This window comes from Oncorhynchus mykiss, chromosome 4 (genome assembly GCF_057628025.1).
Source record: "Oncorhynchus mykiss isolate SJ-2025 chromosome 4, ASM5762802v1, whole genome shotgun sequence".
NCBI lineage: Eukaryota > Metazoa > Chordata > Actinopteri > Salmoniformes > Salmonidae > Oncorhynchus > Oncorhynchus mykiss.
Genome location: NC_143025.1, coordinates 67,658,634 through 67,684,611, shown reverse-complemented (window position 1 = coordinate 67,684,611; position 25,978 = coordinate 67,658,634). Strand labels below are relative to the sequence as shown.

General features: G+C 42.2%; 1 protein-coding gene across 3 annotated transcripts in view; it reads right to left on the bottom strand.

Moving 5' to 3' along the window:
- The window catches only part of LOC110522231 (scavenger receptor class A member 5), a 54,020-nt gene extending 30,315 nt beyond the window's left edge, over nt 1-23,705 (bottom strand). For 2 of the 3 annotated variants that reach the window (XM_021600448.3, XM_090232775.1), the window contains exons 1-4: nt 23,302-23,705; nt 20,706-20,824; nt 18,230-18,361; nt 2,112-2,786 (exon numbers count right to left, since the gene is read on the bottom strand). In XM_021600448.3, coding sequence (XP_021456123.2) covers nt 2,112-2,786; nt 18,230-18,361; nt 20,706-20,817 — 919 coding nt within the window. In that variant the 5' untranslated portion in view covers nt 20,818-20,824; nt 23,302-23,705. Of the gene's footprint in view, nt 1-2,111; nt 2,787-18,229; nt 18,362-20,705; nt 20,825-21,077; nt 21,225-23,301 lie in introns of those variants that run through there. The other variant, XM_021600449.3, reaches the window with a different exon arrangement.
- Nucleotides 23,706-25,978: the final 2,273 nt, after the last annotated feature.

The window sequence follows — 25,978 nt, the reverse complement described above, 5'->3', positions numbered from 1 at the left end:
GTGATCTGATCCTTACAGATGTAGGATCTTAATTTGAGACAGTTTGCTACAGCAGGAAGATAATCCTGCAGTAACAGGAAATGTGCATTATTATGTGGATTATAATGAATTGACATTTTTTGTAGGGGTTGACATATTTTCCACAAGGGAAAATCAAGTCTGACGTTTCAAAGTGGAAATTAAAAAATTACAGAAGACTTTTTAAACCTCAAATACACTACAAGTTTTACATTTCCTGCTTTGCAGGAAATTTATCCTGCAACAGGGTGATCAAACTAAGATCCTACATCTGTAATATCCTAAAATACTGTCCTGGCCATGCTTTGAGCCACTCAACATCCCCTGGCCTGGCCTGAAACTTTACTGGGAAAATATTAATCTATTGGAGTGAAATAGTGACTAGTGAGAAGTCAGGTTGACTTGGAAGTCATATCATCCTGGGGGGCCTGAAGGAGAAAACACTGAATTGAATTGATCGGTGACTGGTTTGTTTTAGTAGGATCAACGGTACCACTCATCACTTCTTATTTAGAGTCTTCTATTAATTAAATTGAGAATGTTTAACATACAATGGGTCAGCAAATCTGATTTGGCTGAGCAGAATCCATATGTTAGTAATGGGCTAATTGCATGTCAAGGGAAAATGGCTGCAATGCAATCAGTTTTGACACGTTTAATATCAAGCTGATAGATAGATTATTTGAAAACATTAGACTGCTTTAAAAAAAATGTAGGCTATTTTAGGTGACTGATATTGTTTTACACCAGGATGTCCATTTCTCAAATTATCTAAAAGAACATTTTCCTTATTTTGTTTCACCATTTGTGCACAATGAAAGATCAATGTTATATAATGAAAATCACATTTCCATGAGAATTAAGTCAATAGACACACTGCTCCTCCCAGCCTGAAGACACTTCACTAAAACAGCAAACAGGTCACTCCTGAGGCCATTACTGTTAATCAAGTGGCTGTGTGATGATTATAAATGTTTCCATGCTAACGCTCTCCTCAGACCAACACATCACAGTTTCTTAATCCACCTCTCAACTTTGCAAAAATGTGTGTTTTTGCAATATGTTTTTTTTCCCTTCTCATTTGTCCACCGCTGCCAAATTGGAAGGTAGGCATGAAACATAAGCAAAAGGCATTGGGATAGAGGGAGGGAGAGGAGGCATCAGGCCAGAAACACCAAGTACCATGGCGAGGTGCAGCTTTCCTGGCTAAACCCACACTTAATGACAAACAAATGTGATGTGAGGGGGAACTAATGACAGGGCTGAGTTCCTTGGTTTTGGAGGCTTCTAAATGTAACCCACAATTGTTTCCAGCCTAAATAAACCACTGTCCCACCTACAAACAGTATACATCAGATACTGGTTTAAAGTCTTATTATGCAAAGATTAACATCACTCAACTCCTATCAACATGGAGGTGTAGGTTAAGATGACATAAGGAATTGTTTTAAAATGGTCATACTATGGATAATTTAGCTATTTGATTGTGAATTTTAGGACTCCTTTAGGTATACATTTGACATTTTTTAGTAGTTTTCTTTTGATAAAATATTGAATTTGGCCATTGAATAGCAAATTCATAAACGGCAAAAAGGACAGTCAAAAAATGTATCATAAAAACAAGATTTGAAAGTGTCTGTCCTAAATCTAGGAGATACAGATTTAACTCCTTTTTTGGGGTAGGTACAAAACTACCATCATACTTCCATTCGTTTTTTGAAAACTGGTAATGTGGGGGTCGTAGAGCAAAGCAGAGAACACCATCGTGTTTTTGACATCTTCCCCTTTCCATAGAGTGGTCATCACAGTTTTGTAGGTCAAACCGTTTGGATGCTACAGACTTCTATGTGAGAAGACTGATTTTCGGGATGTGTCATGGTCTGACAAACACTGCTCTAGCTCTGCCACCCTTTCACTGTGGAAGTGCGAGATATACAATAACACATACTGTGTCTCTAGCTTAAACTCACAGATTTTGCTGGGGATTTTTGTGTTATGTAACTTAGATTGATGACCCGGGGTGTCAATCGACTCTAGGGGGATAATCATGACATGAACTTCTAGCCAGTGATTAGTGTTGGGGCCGTTATTACCTTCTAGGAAGGTGATGTTCTTGAGGATATTGGAGTGCTCCCAGTCCTTGAGCCTCAGGTCCTCTGTGACGGTGCTGAGGATCTCCACCTCGTTCTTCAGTGTCTCCTCCATTTGCACCTGTGTCTCCCTCATGTACCGTGTGTCCTGGCTCACATTGCTGATCTGCACCTGCAGGTCCTGGATCTTCAGGTGATGGATGCTGATGTCACTCGTGAATTTGTGGTTGACCGCGTCCACCGTCCAGCCCACCTCCTCAAGCCTCTCCTTGAGCTGGTCCACCTGATCCGCTGCGCTCTTCAGCAGTAGGTCGTGGTCGTGCAGCGAGACAGAGGCCTGGGCCAGCAGGTTGCTCAGCCCACTCACGTTCCTCTGGGACGATTGGTTCAGGGTAGAGACACGGCCCCCCAGCTGCTCCACTGCACTGTCTGTCGACTGGGAGTGGCCCTGCAGATCCCTGATGTCCCTCTCCAGGCCGTGAAATGCCCGGCCCAGCTGCTGTAAGGACTCGCTGTGGTTCTGGAACAGGTTCTCCAGCTTCCAGATTTTCTCCAGGAGGTTTGCCTGAGAGGAGATGTCGCCCAGGGACTGCTGGAGCTCCCGGGAGCGGTCCCCCATACGGGTCATGTTCTCCATCAGTGCCTCCTGCTTCTCTGAGGACATCTGAGACCTGGACACTGAGGAGGACACATGGAGAGTGGAGAAAGGGGATTTTACAACGCCTACATGGAAAACACTAAAGATGAAGAATGCTTACTAGAGTAAAGTGTGAAAAAATTGGATCAATGTTATTTCCTGACATTTGCTGGTTGAAAATAAAATCTACATGATCTTCTAATCAGCAGGGTTTGAATGGGTGGAGTTTCGGCTTGCCTAATTCAGTTAATAGACCAATAACAAAGAGAGTCCCAAACCTATCTGCCAATTACAGCTAGTTTTCAGTTTTCAGGCGCCCTCCCCCTCCCACAAAAGCCATTATGTTTTTTTTTTTTTTTTACAATTTTAATGGAAAACTATTACAGTAAGGATCTTAATTGTTACACAGAAATGATTTGACATTGATATAAAAACAGCTGCATTGGGCCTTTAAAGTTTAGGTTCTGTTGGAGGGAAGTTTCTTGGTAACAGTGCAACCATCAGCCAGATAGATACAGTATGTTGAAACCAAATCCTCTCAGCTCTGCAATGACAACATCCTCTGTTATACTTTCAATGTAATGTAATGCTGCTCAATGAGAGAAAAGGAGAATGTTAGAGAAATGGATGGAAATGGCTAATTCCCAGCACAGATGCTCAGAACCCCTCTCATCCCTGTCCACAGCTATTATAACATTGTTGCCTATGTGTGTGTTGTGGGCCAGAAATAAATGAATTATTTCAATATGAGGGACATGTTGCCTACATGGCTGCACAAAAGGGACTTTATATTCCTTGTCATTTTATGTTGTGCACATTTCCAAAATTACAGTCTATCGTACAGTATGTTATTTCCACACAAAGATAAGCCTAATTTTTATTCATCGGGAATTCACTGACTTCGGTTCTAACGTGGCAAAAACCCCAAAACCGAAACAGATGGATTTGTTTCCCAGCAGGATAAATTAAGAGGAGAGAGATGTGGGTTCCTGAACTAGACTCGGGTGAATATAGAGTTGGTGAAGGTCTGCACTCATTTAGCATTCAATCACTCATCCTGGGTGACACCGAAGTCTCTGGTAACACATTGAGGCTCTTGGCGTGACCTGCTCTACCGAAGGCCAGTTGCAAGAAAACAGACACATTCCTTGAAATGCTCCAAAATGCACAAAGACTCCTATTTTTCTATTGCTCCTACTCATGTATTTCAGTTTCCAAGAATCTGGGGGCCCAATTAAGTTTCAAGCAATGCACTGGGAGAAAATCTAATGTATACATTTCAACATCGCCCATGCAAAATTTACCTGCGCACCAGAGCCAAACAAAATTGCAAACAGGGGTGTGGCGACCAGTAAACTGGACTGCTCATGGAAACAGCCAGCAGGTGAGGTCAACAACCCCAATCCACCACTAGACTACCTACCATGAGGACTGCGGAATGTGTAAAAGATATGGAGAGTCAATGTGTAAAACATCCCCTGTGAGAGTGTGGTGGCAGACCTGTTATTCCCAGAGTCCTCACTGTTCTGGTGCATCATGGGGTTTTACAGGATCTTACTGTGCAAGAGCATCTCTAGGACCAGGTGCTGGTCAGCTGTTTACTCTCAAACTAGTTAAAAAAAAAACAGGAGTCTGAAACACACCTCTCCTTTTCCTGTTTTAGGATTTTGCCTCTTAACAAGCCTCTTCAAATAAATTCTAGCCTCATACATGTTCTGTACCTGTCCCAGGAGTTCAGTATGCAGGAGACTTTTGACCTCGTGGAAGTGTGTTATTGGCAATAAGAATTGACATCCTCTTGTAAACGAATAACATCAATACCTCAATAAACAACCATATGTTTTTTTCAGCTACACACCTCCTCTACCAGTGAATGTACTGTAAATATAAAACCAAAACATACCCACCATAGCTCGTTATGGGTTCTATCACCAAATGACCTGGAACTAACAATAACATAGCCACTATGATTAGACAGATAAAGTTGACTAGTCCCTGGAGAACCATGAGTCTGGGGCGACTAGGGCTTCAACTCCCGAGGAGGGTTAGTAGAGGGGGAAGGGGGTACTTGCATTGCTAACTATCCATGGACAACCTGCTTTAAGCATGGTCCTCATTCCTGTCTCTGAGAAAAGTCCAAACAATATACAGGTTTTCGAAAAGGAGTAGTGGCAGTTTGACAGTTTGCCAGGCTCATAGCACCTGTGTGCACTCAGAGGCTCAAATGACCAAAGGGGGCTGAGGTTGGGGCTGATGAGGATTAGGGCCCCACACCCAGAGCTGGTCTGGAACCGGCCTAATGGACTACACATACCAAGTATGAGGAAGGCGATCGCCACAGCCCGCTGTGACTCATTTGTTCTCGAACAGAGAGAGAGCAGCCTCAAAGTGAGCGGCTTGGCCCACTTGTCTCTCCATCTAGCTCTCAGAGGATCACTGAATCTCTCCCTGAATGGGCATTAGTTGAGGGGATAGATTACAACAGTGCCTGAAACTCTAAACATGTTATGGCACAATATTCTAACAGTACAGTCTGATGTGGCTCATGTCTCTCTTTTTGGCCTTGGGTGTTCTGGTGAAAATCAAAAGTTAAACAAAACTTGTCACTGATATTCAGTATTTTAAGAGTTTAAATATGTCAAACATCCAATTTACAGAGTGTACCAGTTAATGTTAGACCGCACTCTATCAATAATACATCAAGATCATAACACACTTATCTAAAGTTCAAGTTAGACGTTCAAGTTAGACAAGTTAAGCTATATCCTACAAAAATTGTGTTCACAAGGATGAGTGATACATTGCTTCATTGTGTTATCAAATCAAATCACATTTTATTTGTCGCGTACACATATTTAGCAGATGTTATTGCGGGTGTAGCAAAATGCTTATGTTCCTAGCTCCAACAGTGCAGTAATACCTAACAATACACTCAAATCCCCAAAAATAAGCAATTTAGAAACATTAGAATGAGCAATGTCAGAGTCCGGAATATAAATATATATATATATATATATACATACAGTATATGATGTTGTGTATAGACATTATGGACAGTATATGAATAGAAAAGGTGTGTTCAGCAGTAGTTATATAGGATGAGCCTTGACTAGAAAACAGTATATACATATGAAGCTGGTAAACGGTATGTAAACATTATTATAGTGACCAGTGTTCAATGACTATGTACATACTGTTGGGCAGCAGTGTCTAAGGTGCAGGGTTGTGTACCGACTGGTAGTGTGATGTTGAGTTCTGTGTCACTGGACAACTGCTTACATTCCTGCAGCTGGAATCTTCTCGTGGATGAAGTCAATCTCATCGAACCATTAAACTGACAATATTATCATTTGCAATGCATTCCTCTACTGTCTCTGTCAATCAGCCTTTTATAAGAAATACCCTGAGGACGTGTGATATTCATTCATAGTGGGATATTTCCCAGTGCGTACCACATACAGACATGCATGGCAACCATTACAAAATACACAGAGTATACAAAACATTAAGAACACCTGCTCTTTCCATGAAATAGACTGATCAGGTGAATCCAGATCAAAGCTATGATCCCTTATTGATGTGACTTGTTAAATCCACTTCAAACTATTTAGATGAATGGGTGGAGACAGGTTAAAAGAGGATTTTTAAGTCTTGAGACGATTGAGACATGGATTGTGTGTGTGCGCCATCAGAGGGTGAATGGGCAAGACGAAGGATTTAAGTGCCTTTGAATGGGGTATGGTAGTAGGTGTACTGGTTTGTGCCAAGAACTGCAACATTGCTGGGGTTTTCACACTCAACAGTTTCCCGTGTGTATCAAGAATTGGCCACCACCCAAAGGACATCCAGCCAACTTGACACAACTGTGGGAAGCATTAGAGTCAACATGGGACAGCATCCCTGTGGAACGCTTTCGACACCTTGTTAAGTCCATGCCCCGACAAACTGTTAGCTGTTTTGAGAGCAAAAGGTGTTCCTAATGTTTGGTATATCAGTGTACAAGTAGTAATGCAGTCAAGGAGGTTTTTCTCATCTCTATCTGAACGTGCCTAGAGGAAGGGTGCAAATATATGAAGGTATCCATCACAGAATATAGAATTGAATAAGTTAAAGGGAACCTTAACCTACGACCAGGTAAAATATTGCCAACATATTACAGCATGAATCTAATACTTCAAAATATACAGCCTACAGTTCAATGTGAATATAAGGTAAACACATGGATTCTACAAGTTTGAAACGTTCCACAGCGATGTTGGTCCATGCAGACGAGATGTCACCAGCCTGTACCGTTGACACCAGGAAGGATGGGTAAATGGACTCATGCTGCTTACACCAGAATCTGACTCTGCCATCAGAATGACACAGCAGGAACTGGGATTTGTCGGACCAGGCAATGTTTTTCCACTCCTTCTACACCCGTGTTGGTGATCACGTGACCACTGTGCCCACTGGAGCGGCTCCTTCTTGTTTTTAGCTGATAGAAGTGAAACCCAGTAGCCCAACCGCGACAAGGATCAGCGAGGTGTGCGTTTCGAGATGTCGTTCTGCACACCACAGTTGTACTGCGTCATTGTTTGTCTGTTTGTGGCCTGCTTGTTAGCTTGCACGATTCTTGCCCTTCTCCTTTGACCTCTCTCATCAACAAGCTGTTTTCACCCACAGGACTGCCGCTGACTGGATTTTTTGGGTTTGTTGCACCATTCTCGATAAGCCCTAGACACTGTCGTGCGTGAAAAGCCCAGGAGGGTAGGTGTTTTTGGGTACCTGGATCGGGCGTGCCTGGCACCACAATCATACCACACTCAAAGTTGCTTAGGTCACTCGTTTTGCCCAGTCTAACGTTCAATCAAACAGTAACTGAATGCCTTGATGCCCGTCTGCCTGCTTTATATAGCAAGCCATGGCCACGTGACTCAATGTCTGTAGGAGTTAACCATTTTCATAAAAGGACGGTGTACCTAATAAGCTGGCCGGTGAGTCTATGTTCCACTGTACATCCATATGTAGAGTCTTTATTAATAAACAGTCAATTACCCACATCAAAGCAACCCCAACAGCTGTTTCTCGGTCTTACCTGTTACCATTCTCCTCCTCTGACCCAAGGTCAAGGGCCCTTCAGAAGAAGGGTTAGGGCTTAGAGGCATGCATTTAAGTGAATCACCCTGATAGAGAAAGACACTGTGCAGGGCAGGACAGGGCAGGTGCTGACAGTGTTCATGCTCCAGACAGACAAACAGTGCATCTGGACAGAGCAGGTTAAACCTGAATCTGGGGAAGTTTAAAGGTCCATCTATCAGCCCTGACAGTTATGGCTCCCTGTCCTCACATTTATCTGTTATGTCTCTGACTGGTTCTGGGTTCTGCATAGGCTCTGTCATTACAAAAACAAATTATATATCACATTCAGATATGTTCAACATAATTTATCCTATATGAGTCATTTACTGAAATAAGTGGAATATGAGTATACTTCTGACAGTGTCTAGCTACCAATAAGCTGATTTACAGATGATCTTGCACCTGATGAAATCATTACAAATTCTTCCTCCGTCGTCGCTCATTGCATGTGAGAAAGTACTCTCTCCAGGTGACAGACAACGATGCAGATTAGTTACAATCTCATGCACAGGTCTGGGTGTTTTAGACATCACGAAAGGGCTCTCTGGGGAGAATCAACAACCTTGTCCACCCAGCAATGCTCTGGAGCTCTGGTCTGGCCATGTCTTGGCAGGGACACAATAGGCCTACAACGGCGCTCTTGTTTTCTGAGGAGGACACAGTGTCACAGAATGTTTGAGTAGACACCAGGCCAGAGCCCAGTAGAAACCTGTACCACTACGTTATCACCCAGGCCTGCACTCCCATGCTGGATCCATGGTGGCACACCCAGCCATAGGGCTCAGCCAGCACACCCACCCCACAATAGGACCATTCTCTGGGAGTGGAGGCCATCCTAGATCCTGCTCAGACCAGCTTGGCTCTTTCATCCACAGTGTCACAGACTGGCCAAGAAGCAGCCCACTCTCAAATCAAAGGGATCTCAAATTGTTAAAGGGCTTTGAGAGAAAACATACAGACACAACCAGGCTCTTACAGTTGAACAACGTAATGTGAGCCATGGGACGCACAAACTGACATGACATTTACAGGGTGGCTCGCTGGGCTGGCTCCATCTGCGTCCACTTCACAGTGCCACTGTCAAGAAGATGCACGGAGAGGACTATTAGAGCCGCATTCCCCCGAGAGCCAATTTTGAAAGCAGTGAGTCAGTGGCGTCATTTCGTTCTGGGAATGCGTGTCAGGGCCTCGTCAGTGTTGCTGAGTGCTCCTCTCGGCGCCGAGAGCAGAGAGCAGCACAGAGCGCTGTCACAGGGTGCCAAGTCACTCTTTTTTTTAGCACATCAGAGTGTGTAGGCTGTGACATGACTGTCATCTGGAACACATTTCAGTATGTGTTCTGCTCTCGGAGTCACGCGCACATTAAACAGGGCATTAACTTGTACTCAGGCTGCAGTAAAAGTGGTGGGGAGGTCAGGAAAAAGAGTCTCATCGGATTGACTGAATACTGCACAGTGCATGTACGGACCTGACCCTGTAGGCATAGATGCTAAGCTGGCCGTTTAGGCCTCTCAGGGTTTTCAATAAGGTTATTAAAAGGGCCTACTGAATTTGCTGAGGTGGCCATGGAAATGTATACTGGCATAATTTATTTTGGACTGTCTTGCCCCAACAAACAGCGATATTGGACGCCTGAGTCAAGATTAATATTCCACTGGTGTCACATCTTCTCCTGCTCCTTCCCTCCGGCGTACGACGTCGCCAGAATACTAACCATCCGTCCTGGGATTCATCATTACGCACACCTGGCACTCATTATTACGCGCACCTGTTAATCATTATGATTCACACCTGAACTTCATTACCTTCATTTCCTCCCCTTTATGTCACTCCCTTATGTTTTCTCACCAGTTGGTATTGTTCCTGTGTACCGGAGTGTAGCCTTATGTAATTGGCTCGTTACTGGTTTTGTTGTTTTATTAAATGTTTCACCTGCACTTGCTTCCTGACTCTCAGTTCTGTTATTACAACTGGAGAAATCCTTTTTGGGTCAACCGTTATCATATTGACCTTTGACTAAGCGTTCCTGTTGAAATTAGCAACCTCTCCCAGGACAAAAATCCTTCTGTCGTCCAACTTTAATATCTAATAATAAACATTCTCTAATCGCAGTGTTCGATGCCATTAAACCCTTCCCCACCCTGGAGCTTTAATTAATGATAAAAGTTCCTCTGTGTGCCCAAGTGATCTTCAGAGTCTAAAAACATGGCCCATGCTTGGTTTACATTGGCCTTCACCAACTATGCTAAAAGCCAGTGTGTCACTTGAATGTTGACTCTGATACTGTCTACTAGCTATTCGTTATGTCCACCAGTCAAATGTATGTACATTTGAGCTGTTTGTGGGGGAGGATGAGTGAGCAGATCAAAAACAGCTGCCTGTGCTTCCAGTATGCCATCTATCCCCACAGTGTGAGTTCTGTTTGTGGTGGATACACATCAAGTAGTTCCATGTTGTGATGGCAACCTCCGAATGTAATACCCCAAACAGAGAGTCAGGTACTCCAGTGGACATCTGCTATGAAGGGAGAAATCTCATCTGGGCACACTACTGAACTGTCCGAGCAACTAGAGCTGCTTGAGAACTATAGAGAGACCTTGACATTTTCCAGGTGGAATAATACAATTATGGGAGGTTAAATCTGTTTTGTTTCACATCAGTGAAAATCCATTATTCATATTGTCTGGACAAGACAAAGGCTCGACTTAGTCCTGTTCCCAGAACAACCTTTCATACTCAGAAGCCTATGGGATTGAATGCGTAATTGAGGAGTGTGGGGTCGTTTGGACGGTATGTGCGCTAAACTGCTGTGGATTACATAGATCAGTCAGTGTCCCAGACAGGGAGTTAACCAACTCTATCTGGACCATGTGATCCAGGGGTGGCCATGAAGGGACTGTCTGCTGGACAATGAGAAGGTCAGACCTGACCAGCAGGCTGTAGCTAGCTCGGGATGTGTGGAATGGAATTTTAACCAGCTATCTGAAACCTCGCTGCTGGAATATAGAACCCAGGCTTTTGTTTGATTCTGCTTCACTTTCTCTGGTGTGAGAGGGATCAAAGCCAAGTCCTGCTGAAAGGGGGGTTGGCTGGTTGAAGTGATGTATTCTAGGACCACAGGGGGAGCTTTTCCCTGAAGCCCCTGAGGTAGAAAGCACCTGTTCTCGCTCTCTCCCGAGGGCTTTCACTATGGAAATTGAAAATGTCTTGTGCCTAAGGAAACTTATATGACAGTATTCTCTCTCAATTCATATGAGCTTATCTCTGCATCTATTCATTACTGCTTCTGACGTTCAGGGAGGGAGGGCATTATCTACATCATTGCCTGCAGGTTTGTCAACACTACAGTTTTATGAGATGCTGTACCTTGAAGAAGCATTGAGGCAAACAACTTTGAACAACACTGGTAAACCAAGTAATGAGACAGATGAAATGTCCCTCTTCAAACGTTCGTTTCCCGAGACTAAACACTATTTTTATAAGAATGCCGCAAAACAACTTTTACAGCCACAAAAGAAGCCCATGATGTTGATCTCAGAGGTTTACTGTAGAGTCAACACAAACCGATACCAGCCTCATGTAACTTTACTATCTATAACCTGGGGTTTGGACATGAGACAAACAATCCCTTCGGTTTTTGCTCTCCAACCGTTTGTTTAATTTGTCTTTGCCATCTCATCAACTCCCCATACACTGTTTGAAAGTAACAACTATGCAAGCCCCTGATGGCAGCCATCACACATTGTGTGTTTTCCCAGCAGTATAATCACTGAGGCTGGAAACCCTACGACGGCCAAGACACAAACACAGCCCAGCATGAGGCCTCGGAATCTCTTGTGCTTAATTACCCCTTTGTAAAACAGAGAAACATTTAGAGGTTTCATTTTGTAGCCTGCTGTGACATTTTAGTGTGATATACATTTATAGTCCTCTCCTGCAGACTTCTAGAATCACTGTCATCATTTGTGAAAAGTTGTATCAATGACACTGCTGGTTTATTGGACAGGCAGAGCTTTGGTTTTCCGGTGTAAATTTTTCTAAAACTTGAGGTCCTTGAAAGTGGAATAGTTTATATCCTATTAACCTCTTGACATGAAGGGGTTTTGTCCCGGTCGATTAGGAGGGACCACCGACAGCCAAGGAAAAACTAAGATTCAAATCAACAATTCCCAACAGAACGTTTTAATGAAAGGATATTATTAACATCCAGTCCAGATATTGTGTCAGAGCTTATCGGCCCTTTCGTCACTAACCCCTGACTGTTTTTGATAGAACAGCTGACAAAGCTCTCTGCGTGGAATGAACTCAGCACATGAGGACAACTCATTATAACAGTGAGGAACTGCAAAGTGCACAGTCCAGCAACGTGCCAGACCAATTATGGCTACAATGTTAATTGACATGCTGTTTAGCTCTCTGTCTGAATGGGCATCTTTTTAGCATTCATGACTTCCTAGTAAGCCTATAGGGAGCAGGACTTATCCAACAGGAACCCAAGGGTTCATCCTTGTCTGTAATGAGTTCAGCACAAAGGAGCCTGAACGTCAGCTCAGAAGTTCATTAGAGGGGCTTTTCCAAAGAAGAATGGACAGAAACTGGGGCAAAAAGGGGCACTTGGAAACTAGAGAGGGTTCCAGCCAGGGCTTTAACTCTGTTGCCAAGCTACACGTGTTTGCGGAAAATCTTTGTCTTCTTCGGAATGCTTATGAAGCCCATATAAAAGTTCACTTCTCACTAATATCAAACGTAAACACATAAAAATGTGCACGAAAACCCAATAGTTTTTCAGAGTTGGGTGTGGCAGTTCAATTGATGTTCTCTTTCAGCTATGAGGAGAAAGTTACTCTATGGGTGAACTGGGCATGACATGTGTTATAGATTCATGCTTTTTAAAATCTTGTATCATGTTATATGAAATGTGTAAATATGGTCATAAATAACTTCAGACACCATAAAAAACTTGTCTGTGGTTATGTTAAGCTCAACTTCTCATTATTTTCCCAAAAACTCAGACTGGATATGAATGTCTCCTGCCTCGCCCAAGTCCTACACTTCTAATAATTTGGCTGAGTAGTGCCTTTCTAGTTGGTCACAGATAATGAAAACGCCACAAGGTTGGCATCAGACCACAGACCTTCCTTTAATCTGTCAGTTTGTGGTTATGTTGGCCAGCAGTGTGGTTGAGAGTAAGCAGAGAGGTTTGGGACTAAGCTTTACTGCTTTACACAAACTGGGCCAAGAAAGCCCCAGCGCCCTGTCCAGACCATATCCTGCAAACATCATACCGAAGACAAGGAAGATGGTTTCATTGGTCCAAATTGACTTCGGCAAGGCAGGAGAAGTTCAATAGCACACGGCTCTTTTACAATCATATGACTTCAAAATCACATATAAAACCAATTAAATATTAAACCCTAGAAAGATTTTGCACCATAGAGTTGGGTGTGGTAGTACTACTGAGGTTATCTTTGAGCTATGAGGAGCGGCTCAATTGACCATCCATGCAGAGTCGAGGTCCAGCCCAAAAAGCAGAACATCTAAGGAATGCCATGTCATAAAAAAACAAGTTAAGTGGAAAACAAAATCGGAGGTCTGATTTTTCATAGCAGAAACCTACAGTATTATGGTCATTTATGCTAACCAGCAACTTGTAAGGAAAATCAGCAGCCCTCAACTTTTCCAACGATCCAATTCGGGATAAAAGCCATAAGTAAAAATGTGCACAAGTTTGACTGGTTCCATACAGTACATTCAAATGGAGAACATTACTCAAATGTATAGGGGAAACAGAGGCATACAGGAAATGGTTCCTGTGGTAGAGAATCATGCCATATAACATGTATTAATACACAGGGGTTGGAGGGCATTTCTAAACATTGTTTGTGGACGCCAATGATTAGCAATAGCCTAAGTCTTAGCCTAATAGCCTAAGTATGCCTACAGTAAAATACTGTAGATGCCTGTATCTATAAAAGGTCATTTCCTCTCAACAGAAGGATGTAAGTCTCCATCCAGACAGCCTAGCAGGGAGGAAGGTCCAAGAATAGGGACTCCTAAATATAGCAAAACTCTGATTGAGAAAAGCAAATAACTAGACACTGGTATCAGTGAACGGACCAATATGTTTTTACCAAGACTATAAAAACATGGACAGCGAGTGGTGCCTTGATCTTGATCTCTCGAAACTGCTTAGACATAAAAAAAACAATATCATCTCAGGTCTGACTGCGTTCCTTATAAAGTAGCCTCAGAGCATGTTAAGCTGGTGCTGAGCCTGTAGAACTAAATCAAGTAACCATCGTTCCAACTAATAACCATCTGGGGAGAAGTGACGGTGAGGCCGTCATGACTCATGACAGAGCAGAAAGGTTTTCCTGTTGAATGTTCTCTCTCAGCAGTGCTCCTCTGTTTAACTATTTACACAGATGGATGAGGTTTAGTTGATGGAACTGGGCTTGCACAACATTGAAACACGCCCAACAACGCTCTTTTAAATCTCTTATATTTCAAATGTATGCCAGACAGGCCTATGGAAAACGTTGTCCTACAGCTTCAAAAAAATCTGTTTCTCTCAAACCAGGAATCTGCTGGCTAAATGAGGTAAGTAACAAAAAAAAGTGACTGTTTAATTGAATTAAGCTTGTAAGAAACATACATACATTGACACACCGAGCCCAAAACAGGAGGTAAAATACCGACGTAGTTTGGCCAAATTCGAGAACATAACTTATGTCTTGTCAGAAAGAAACTAGGTAAACAAAACAGGAAGAGGACTTTAACCACCAATCGATGTGATGACATTGAATCAATGTGGAGAACTGCTTGGATTTGCAAAAAGTCATCAACTTAGGTGCATTTCGTCTTTTAACCTAAATCCAATAACATGGTGACATTTTTGATTGATTTCACCTTGAATTCACATTAGGTTGAAAACTCAACCAAATGTAAATCAAAAGTACACATTGAACTGATGCCTGTGCGCAGTGGGTTATGACCGTATCAAGGAATAGGCAACTAGTCGGCCTTCAAAACAATAGATGATCTGAACAGGTCCATGTGGTTTATTTCATATGTAGAGAGACTGTCCAGATGACTTGTAGGCATTTGGAACAGGACTATGCAGGAAAAAGGTTGGGAAGAGCAGTTATTACCAGCAAATCCTGGTGTTTTCACGCTTTGAAACATGAACCCACTGTAAGGGGGTAATAGCTCCCAATGCCTGAAGCTTAACTAGGCACTTGATTATGATTCATAGGGGCCATTTATACAGACTAATGTAGCCAAGTTAAAAACATTTTTGAAAGCAGCTGCAATTTGTTTAGCTATTGAAATAGAACAACTCTAACACGACACATTGGTTATGTACCTGGAATAGGAAGCTGCCTCTCTTCACGCTCAGTTGTTGACAGTAGGAAAGCATGAACTCTCTGTGACATCCTCCTTCACATTTATCCTACATACAGTTTTTGGGTTGGCATTTCATTTATTTTTTGCAGCCTTTTCCCTCTTGACTGCACCGGTTCCTTCCCATCTAAAAACACTGGTCGAACAAGTGCATTACTTTTACACATAAACATGGAGGATCAAAACTATGAGAGACAGTAAGGATCCTAAAGGTTGTTAAACTCACTGGAACACTTTCAGGCAGCTGAGAGAGCCAGACTTAATCAGGGAGGACCCCACTGGAACCTAAATAATAGCTGGGTCACTCACTTCTCATATACTCTCAACATCATGTGCTAAGGTCAAGTAGCCATAGAACAAGTGCTTCAGGTTTACTTCACTGCTCTGCCAAGCTGAACCCTGAGATTTTAGACTGTTATACAGTATCCCAATTCTCCATTCTCTCCATATGTCCCTCCTTACTGTCCTTGGCACTTCCATTCCATCTCAATTCCTGAGGAGGAGGGTGATAGTTACTGTGATGTCCCGAGTAATATGTAGTTATGCTAATCCTACTAAGTAGCAGATTTATTTGATTGTACTGTATGTAAGCTGTTCAACTGTTTAACAGCTGCAACAGCCATTCTCAGTCAGTGTGCAGTGGCCAGAGGTAAAGCAACAGAGGTTGTTTACGGAAAGCGTGTGAGCATCCTCTGATACAGTCCACAGGGTTCAGTTCTGTATTCCTGCCGTGCCTTCTCCGACCTTACAGAGATGTAATCGCTCAGCATGGGTCAACGAGTACATCTGAAATATTGAGTGATATGACCCCTCTCTCTTACAGTATCTATCTAAAAGCATAGATTAAAGGTTCAGATGTCAGGTCTGCATATTTGTGCTGGCTCGGAGATTGAAGCCCAGGTCATATAGGGAGACGTCATAAATATTCACATATGAACGCAAAGTATATGTATGAATGTGGATTAAAAAGTGCACTGGGTGTTGGTTCGTGTTCACACTGGAAACTTGGCAGGATCACTATGTAATTTTCCCCTCCACAGCGGTCCTCATGTTATGTTAATCTCATTCAGCATCTAATGATCCACATGTCATTCTATAGGGACTATCTGAAAGCTCTGTTTGATTAGTTTTTAAGTTAGCTTAAATTTAAACCACAAATGACTAAATACCTACATGACAGTGTTTGTCTCATACAGTTTTCAGGCTCCTTTTCAAATGATGTCACTGGTATTGCATGTCGGTCCCAATAATGCCTTTGCCTGTATCAACCTATAGAACTGCAGTTATTATGGTCCTGATGGAAGGAGTTGGAAAGGCCTGCTTCAAATTACATAGAGATTACACAGAGTTTATCCATTCAGATTCCCGCTGTTCACCAACCCAAACACTTAAGTCTGTGTCCGGGAACTGCCCCCCTTTAAGAATAATGCAGAGGTGTGATTTACAGGGAAACACTGCAGGGTTTCACTGGGCTACAGACCTAGTATCTACCAGTGAAACATTATTCATTTGTCAGCCATGGCTACCAAGAGCCTCATTCTTTTCAGATGCTTTGGATTTTTCCAAATCAATCAAAAAGCTAAAACAAAACTGGTGCTTATGTTTGTCCTATTTCACACATGTACAGGCGTGTAATTCATTCGCATGTTGGAATTGGAAATTTGTTTTTTTGCAGATCCCACTCTTCCTGAGACACCCTCGGGGAGTGGGGTCACAGCTAGTGTTAATCAATCTAGGCAACAATGGTATAATTCAAAATCGGTGTAAACGACAACAAAATACATTAACATAAATCCAACTTCAAACTTTCCACAGTTTTGCATTCATCCCACCAGAGTGGTCATTAGTCTTGAAAGACCTGTCAAGACAGTGACTTCACATCACTCCCCTGTTCAAGCCCCTTTCTGTTAGTGCTGCTGCTCTTGTCTAAGTAAAGCACCAAGGTGTTGCCCACGTCTGACATATCAGCGTTGCAGGTCACCAGAGTATTGGTTCTAACCCTGACAAGTCACATTATAGACATTCTTCCACAGACACACACAGACTCAGGCCTGGAGGAGGGGAGAGGCTCTGGACACGGCTTGACAGGAGAGTCGTTCCGGAACCATCTCATCAAGCCATGACACCCACCATCTCAGATTGTTCTGAAATTGTTGCCGTTGTTAGAAAAAGATAAGATTAGCATTCCTGCAACATTATTTTGTTGAAATTTAATTTCATCTGACAAATTAAGATAATTAATTGCACCAAAATTGGCCCTTTTAATTTATAGGATTTGCATAATCAATAAATATACACACAGTGGACAGTTTATTAGGTACACCCATCTAGTACTGGGACAGACCCTCCTTTGCCTCCAAAACAGGGAATGTAAATGTTGCCTGTTTCAACCTATAGAACTTCAGTTATTATGGTCCTGATGGAAGGAGTTGGAAAGGCCTGTGTCAAATTACATTATTCCATATACTGAATGAGACAGTTACTTAAATTTAAAGTGGAGTACAATTGCAAAGCATAATCCTTATGTATTACCTCAGACAGACTAACTGTTTTAATGTCACAGTACCCATACATTTACCAATTCATTCTTCATCTTAATCTTAATCTAATGTCATTGGTTGCAAACGGCTGAAGACCAGAGTTCTCAAGTGAAGTCAGATGTACTAACAATTTGGAATTTCACTTGAAGAACTTGAGAACTGAACACATCTGAACACAAGTCAACCAGAATACCTGTTTCAGACAGTGTACATCATTGATTTCGATCACATTTGATCCCACAAGGAAATATGTAAAGGATATTATTGTAACATCCACCATTCACCTCTTGGGAACTAGAATAACATTGACAGTGTCCAATATAGTATTTTATCTTTTTTTAACTACCCAGATAGGGTCGCTGTGGTTGTTAATTTAAACTCACAAAGAGCCCGTTTGTAACTCAAGTGATTTGACTTACCTGCTAAACAGAGGCCAAGGATACACAGGAGTACCAGGATGTATAGAGACACGATGGCATACTTGATGGCAGACAGGGAGTTCAGGTGGCTGCAGCAATTGTCTGACTTTCTTCTCCTCTTGGCAGAGCCGGCTGAAAAAGAAAACATCTCTTTAGAAATGGACGACAAAGACGAACATAAAGGCTCTTAGGTGAGGTCTGAAGTGAGGGGTAGAGGATAAAAGAAGTCGGATGAAATTAGGATAACATGTCATGAGGTAATAAAAATGTCCTACATGAAAATGCATGCCTGACCGTAGACTGAATGACTTGTTGCGGTCAGATACAATATGAGCATCTCTCATACTATAGGACAACTTTATGAGTGCAAAGAAATCCCCCCAAATGATTGTGTTATTGCTCTATTAGTACTGACGTAGCGACTTGGAGGCCTTGATTCCCCACTGGGCTGATATTGTAGTGAGCATGAGAGTCAAAACAAAGTCTGCAAGTCTGGCATTTGGCCTATTGGCCGCTGTTGCACCACCATACATCACAGGGCTGCCACCCAGATACAGAGCAATATATACATTCATTAAACACTTATTGCACTGTCCAGGTCAAACGGTTTCAGGGGAATTCATTCTGATAAAACTGTCATCGTGACATTCCAGTTGGAAGTGTGTGCGACATGTGTGTGAGCAAGCAAGGATTACTGAGCAAGCAAGGGAACATTCAGTGCTGGTCAAATAGGCCCCCAAGAAATGGTGACAGAAGACATCATTAGTCATACTAAGAAGATTTCAGTCTAATAGGAATTTGGTATCAATTCCAGAGTGTATTATGCTATTAGGTCATGAAGCACATTGTCTTATTTCAAGGCGACATAAGCCCTGAGAGAGACCCGAGAGGAAATTACTACACACTTTGATTTTATGTTCTCCTGGCAACTTATCCCAGCCACAAGACAAAAAATGACTTGTTTTTAGAAACAGCCTGAAACATGGTTCTTCTATGGTCTTTCTCTTCCTCTCTGTGGAACATGTAGCTCTGAAGTCACTGAGAAGCCTGCTTTAGAAGACAAGGCCTTCAGCCTATTTTCCATAAACAGCCTTGTGCCTGCTCTGCAGCCCGGTTTCAATTGTACTAAGACTGGTGATGTCATGTCAGTGGAGACAGGCAGGGATTCTGTGTGAACAATAACCTCGCAGAAGACCCACTTCACATCACATCCCACTAGGCTGAGCTCCATGATAAAGTACCTTTTCTTAAGGCAAAATAAAAAAAACACGGCTGTTTAAGCGAGTGAAATATATGGAATGTATAGAAATGTTGAGGCCTTTGCATATTTGAGCCGTGCAAACGTGGACCTCAATGATACAAATACTAAGCATTTGTTTGTTGAAATGTGCCTTTTTGAATGTTAGAGTGAAAACATAAAATACATTTCCATTTTGGAAGGTATGCATGCTGGTCATGTAAAGGGTGACTCGTTTGACATTTTTCAGTCAAATTTGCCTGCTAACTAAACCACACTAGTTTTTCTGTGGAAGAGAAACGCGTAAATAAAAATGTTCCACAGAAAAACACTGGTGCTTTAAAGTGTTTACTTCATGGCATCATGTGTATCATATATCCTACCATACACCCTGAGTATTTACCACATATAGTGTACTTTACAATATCTACTTATCTTAGATATTCATAGGGGTCAATAAAGTCTAAACACAAGCTGACATCAGGCAGCGCGACTGAATATTTATAGAGGAAGTGGAGCAGAACAGCTTCGACTTTTAAAAAAATCCTGCAAAATGAAGACAGAAATTGTAATACGTTTAGACACAACACCAAAGACCACAAGTTAAATTGGCAGTATGTGGCTGCATATACAGCCTAACTTTTTTTAAAGGGGGTGTGATGGCAACAATGTCCTTCAGTGTTTACAGTGTGTATGCTTGGCAAGTTTAGGGACAAACTAGTTGACTTGGGCAAGAAGAGGCCAACAGAATTATAACCATTTCACTGGTAAGGCTCGTTAAGCCTTTCCCACCAGCGTGCCATGCCGGAGGTCATAACTTGAGAACACTAAAGTAGATTTTCTCCGCTACACCTGTCCAAGCCCGAAACCCTCACACATTAACACACACAACATTCTATCAGCACTTAGTGTTTTTTCACCGCTCGCTGGGTGAGAGAACTCTTCAGTCCCCAGGAGGGTTGGGGGACAGGAGTCAGATTTCCCATGTTTATCTTTGCAGTTACAAGCATATCCTCTAAAAAGGTCATGACTAAGTCGGGTCAAAGGAACTCTGCTTGCATCCCTTCATGAGCTGAAATATGAGCACCTCACATATGGAGGCACTAAATGAATTCTTCCATCAATGGCAGAATTCAAAGAGATTCTAATATGCTGTGATTATACATGGGCCTGTGGGCCCATGTGTGAAAGGTCAAGGGGCAAGTATTTATACAGAACATAAGGGAAACTGCTTCTTACCGTCTTCACACAGGTTCAGCTTTGATAGGTTCCTGCCATCGTAGCCCTCCTCACAGAAGGATCCGTTCTCCCTCTCTTCGTATGTACTCAGGTACATGGCCTTATTCTCCATTCAGGAACTGTAGGGTGGACAAAACAGATGATTTCCATGCAATCAAAGCAATATGCAAGAGAACAATAAAAATCTCTGTGTATGCATGTACTTCCATAGTCATTCATGGAACAGAGAATCACAGCCGAAATGTAATGTAAAGCACGTGAGCTTCATCATCTTGACATGCTGATTCTAACCCCTCTGGACAAGATGATGTATCTCCTTCAGAAATGCTTGTCTTTGGCATACAATAGCAGACACCAGACTAACCACACTACCTTCCAGTGTAATAACAGCTATTACAATCAGGCTGTAATGGTCTGGCAGTCCATAGCAGCTCAGGAGCACTAAAGAGACCAGACCACTGCTCTATTCTACTGGCCTATTTTAGATTTAGTGTGCCACTGCCATGCCCCTCCCCCCCTTTGCCTGTTGTTCTGATTATGAACTACTTGGATGAAGTCACTGTCTTTGCTTTAGGGGAGAGAAAAAATACTTGCAATGAATGCACTCCAGATTGCATGAATAGATGAAATGTTCCAGTAAAACCTCTGGCAGGACAAAGCTGACTTATTACATTCTATCAAGCTCTATATCTCCCCACTCTTGTTTCCAACATTGATCTGAGTGATCTGTCTCTTATACGCCATGGCTAACAATCTCAAGTCTCACTAATGTGGCAGGCTGTCAGTGTCAAAGCGTTCGTTATTAACTTGAAGTTGAAGTGTGGATGTAGGGCCGTCGGTCGAGCACTGTACCTGTCTCTCAGACTACTACATATTATTACAAGTATCCTTACCAATCTATTACCTTATCTTTTTAGCATGGAATACAACACCAAGGTCATAACTTTTGTCTCTAAAGCAAACAGCAGAGAATCTAAAACATAAAGCAAGGGGCATGGGTTGAATTATAATAATCAATGACAAGAATGTAGAGGGTTCAAAGCCTCCTGTGCTGCCATCTAGTGCCATAAATCAGACTGTAGTCAGAGAGAGAGCGAGAGAGAGAGCGAGAGAGAGCGAGAGAGAGAGAGAGAGAGAGAGAGAGAGAGAGAGAGCCGAACATTCCCATCTGAACAGCTGTGAGAGAGAGAAGCACTCCCACATTCCTGGGCCACAGCAGAGGCAGACCTATAGACTCCTCCCCCTATGAACAAGTAGCAGCAGGAAATAAACTAGTACCTAATAAAATATTATAATAATCCACTAGATTTAGGAGAAAGGTGCATGTACATGTACAGTATGCTATGGCTGAGAAAACAGTGCCATTTGGACTTTAGTGGGTGGGGAGTAGGTCATTAATAACTCCGTAATAGAGAATAGATAGTGAATACAGAGACGGATGTGGGACTGTTGAACAAAGTCATTAAAAAGAGTTCAATCTGGCCTTTTTCATTACGCAGAGGGAGTGTCAGTTGACATTTTTGGATACAGGGCAGACAGCCATTACCGAACCAGGCTGCTAGGAAACCTGTACAGTATGCTAACATGAGAATGTACACCCCTTCCATCCTGCCTTCATTCACATCTCTGTGTGTTTTTCCCCAGAGGCAGGGCACTGATAGGTTCCCACCACGGTATTTTTCCTCTGTGGTCGGAAGCTACAGTACAACTCCTCCATGGTATTGCTTTACTTGGCAATGAGTGCGCCTTGTGATGTCTCCTCAAATACAGGAACAAACCCTTGAGCATGTCCAATCTCCACGAGGTCATTATGTATCATGAAAAATAAAGTCCCTATAGGCAAAGGGAGAAGACAGAGCTCTCCATCCATCACTGTGACAAAAAGCCACACTGTGGGCTATGACTATGCCATTGTAATATTTGCCTTCTCTCTGCCAGCCAGGTAGGTCTGAATAGATTAGACGCACTGAAAACCAGCATACTTGGATAGTGAAGGAATCTAAAGGAGCGAAAACAATTCAAATGTCCAATGTCCTCGGGTGCACCTCACAGCTGAGTGGCGTCTCTCTGCAGAGTGCACTGGGTCAGCAGTACATGTGGGCTCAGAAGTCTCACATCAGCGGAAACCTTATAGAGACATCCCATGTCCATCTGTCCATGGGGAATTAACCCATTTCCCAGTTAATTAAACGCGCAGACATTTCACCCATGAGTGGAGAAATATAGAACAAAAAACGTTCAATGGTTTTGGATGTGCATTTTCTTGGCATGAAGTCAACGAGAAACACAGACCCGTTATTTTTTTGGATACCAGAGCACAGGTGTAAAATAACGTGTCCACACAATAATTTAATTCAGATGCCATTATGAAGAGGCTACAGGTGAATTGTCTCGTTTATCTTTTTTTGCAATTTCAAAGTCATGATGCAAAAATACTGAAAATAATGTATCTATGGACATACATAAATGTAAGAAGGTCCGCGGGTATAAATGCATTTCAGGTTCACTCTGTTGATGTTTTCAAATAACTCATAGAACAGGTGTCACAATTACACGACAGAAATTGATGCAACTTTTCGAAAAGTTTGTCACTCACCTTGTCGACGTTCTGACTACAAAGTATTACAGATGCACATCTCAAAATGTTATCTAAAAAGGGTGCATGTTTTGCCAATGAACTGAAATCTCAATAAATGTTTCCTCTCAACATAAGACAATTCACTGAAGTCTCTCTCAGCAGATAAACGCAGGGTGGAGATCCGTGCAACAGCCAGTCTGTGATGCTTGGGTCAATTAATCCCTGTTTAAAAATTGTAGTGGAGGCATGGAGACTACGATGTGACGAATACCGCTTCCTGGACAACTCTGATTAGATGTGTTCGTATCTCATTCTATATAGTATCTAGTTTCTCAATTCATGCGCCCGGGGCAGGGTCCAGTATAAATTTTGTACCGCGGTAAAACTTTTTTACACATTTCTGAACAAATGCGCCATCCTCTGGGCATTTAAGCATGGCACGTCAGGCCTACAGAAAAGGCGCAATGTATCTCTACAGATCCTACCAAGACTACCATCCTAATTCCTCATAAGATACATACATTATAGATAGTTCAATATCGTCAGAGGAAAATAAACTATTCTTAATCGAAAGTAATTCGTCTGCAAAAATATTAGAATAGACTAATGTTAATTTCTGTCTTTAGGCCTATTTTGTAAACATGACTCTGTGGGCCCAGTATATAAATAGCCTAAATTAAAGCATGTCCGTCATAAAATAGCCTTTATTGCCTCTGCGTGAAATGCGATTTTTATTTGGATGAATATGGCTGTGGTCCAAGATCACACGAGGCCGCCCTCGAGTAGCGGTTCTTCCTCCAACCAGGTGCGCAGGACGCGGGCGTAACAGACACAGATAGGGTTGGGCAGGTAAGATCTGACTGCCGATAAAACGATGAACTGTACTTGATTAAACACTACAACAACTTTTACTTTAACTGTTATGAATTTCTAGCCTAGTAGATAGTGAATAGTGAATAGTGATAGTGAAAGCAGGACATCGACAAGGACTAGCCTACTCAAGTCTGCCTTACCAGAGCCAGGTTTACTTTACAAACACGACGTGGTGGGGTTTACGGTAGATTGTATACTAGTGGCACTTGTAAACAAAGACTACCGATTTGGTTTCATCACTTTTAGACCTTTATCGGTTTTTAGTGCAGTTCAATACATTTCCGGTGAATGGCACATACCATTACTTTAGAGGGAGTGGGGTCATTTAGTTAAGTTGAGCCCTTTTTACATCCAGCACCACTCCATCAAGGGAAATATAGTATTCTTCCAAAAAAATGATGTCTACATATATTTCAGGGTGTTGTGTATCCCTGAAAATATTCAGAATTCATATAAACATTACAGTTTTGATCACAAAGTTAAGCATTTGCCTGTATTGAATGAAATATTACCACTAAGGTTACCTTTTTAAAACCATGTCTACACCGAGCTCCAAAAGTATTGGGACAGTGACATTTTTTGTTGTTGTTTTGGCTCTGTACTCCAGCACATAATTTTTGAAATTATACAATGACTACTAGGTTAAAGTGCAGCTTTAATTTGAGGGTACATACAGTGCCTTGCGAAAGTATTCGGCCCCCTTGAACTTTGCAACCTTTTGCCACATTTCAGGCTTCAAACATAAAGATATAAAACTGTATTTTTTTGTGAAGAATCAACAACAAGTGGGACACAATCATTAAGTGGAACGACATTTATTGGATATTTCAAACTTTTTTAACAAATCAAAAACTGAAAAATTGGGCGTGCAAAATTATTCAGCCCCTTTACTTTCAGTGCAGCAAACTCTCTCCAGAAGTTCAGTGAGGATCTCTGAATGATCCAATGTTGACCTAAATGACTAATGATGATAAATACAATCCACCTGTGTGTAATCAAGTCTCCGTATAAATGCACCTGCCCTGTGATAGTCTCAGAGGTCCGTTAAAAGCGCAGAGAGCATCATGAAGAACAAGGAACACACCAGGCAGGTCCGAGATACTGTTGTGAAGAAGTTTAAAGCCAGATTTGGATACAAAAATATTTCCCAATATTTCCCTTTAAACATCTCAAGGAGCACTGTGCAAGCGATAATATTGAAATGGAAGGAGTATCAGACCACTGCAAATCTACCAAGACCTGGCCGCCCCTCTAAACTTTCAGCTCATACAAGGAGAAGACTGATCAGAGATGCAGCCAAGAGGCCCATGATCACTCTGGATGAACTGCAGAGATCTACAGCTGAGGTGGGAGACTCTGTCCATAGGACAACAATCAGTCGTATATTGCACAAATCTGGCCTTTATGGAAGAGTGGCAAGAAGAAAACCATTTCTTAAAGATATCCATAAAAAGTGTCGGTTAAAGTTTGCCACAAGCCACCTGGGAGACACACCAAACATGTGGAAGAAGGTGCTCTGGTCAGATGAAACCAAAATTGAACTTTTTGGCAACAATGCAAAACGTTATGTTTGGCGTAAAAGCAACACAGCTCATCACACTGAACACACCATCCCCACTGTCAAACATGGTGGTGGCAGCATCATGGTTTGGGCCTGCTTTTCTTCAGCAGGGACAGGGAAGATGGTTAAAATTGATGTCTGTAAAAGACCTGAGACTGGGACGGAGATTTGTCTTCCAACAAGACAATGATCCAAAACATAAAGCAAAATCTACAATGGAATGGTTCCAAAATAAACATATCCAGGTGTTAGAATGGCCAA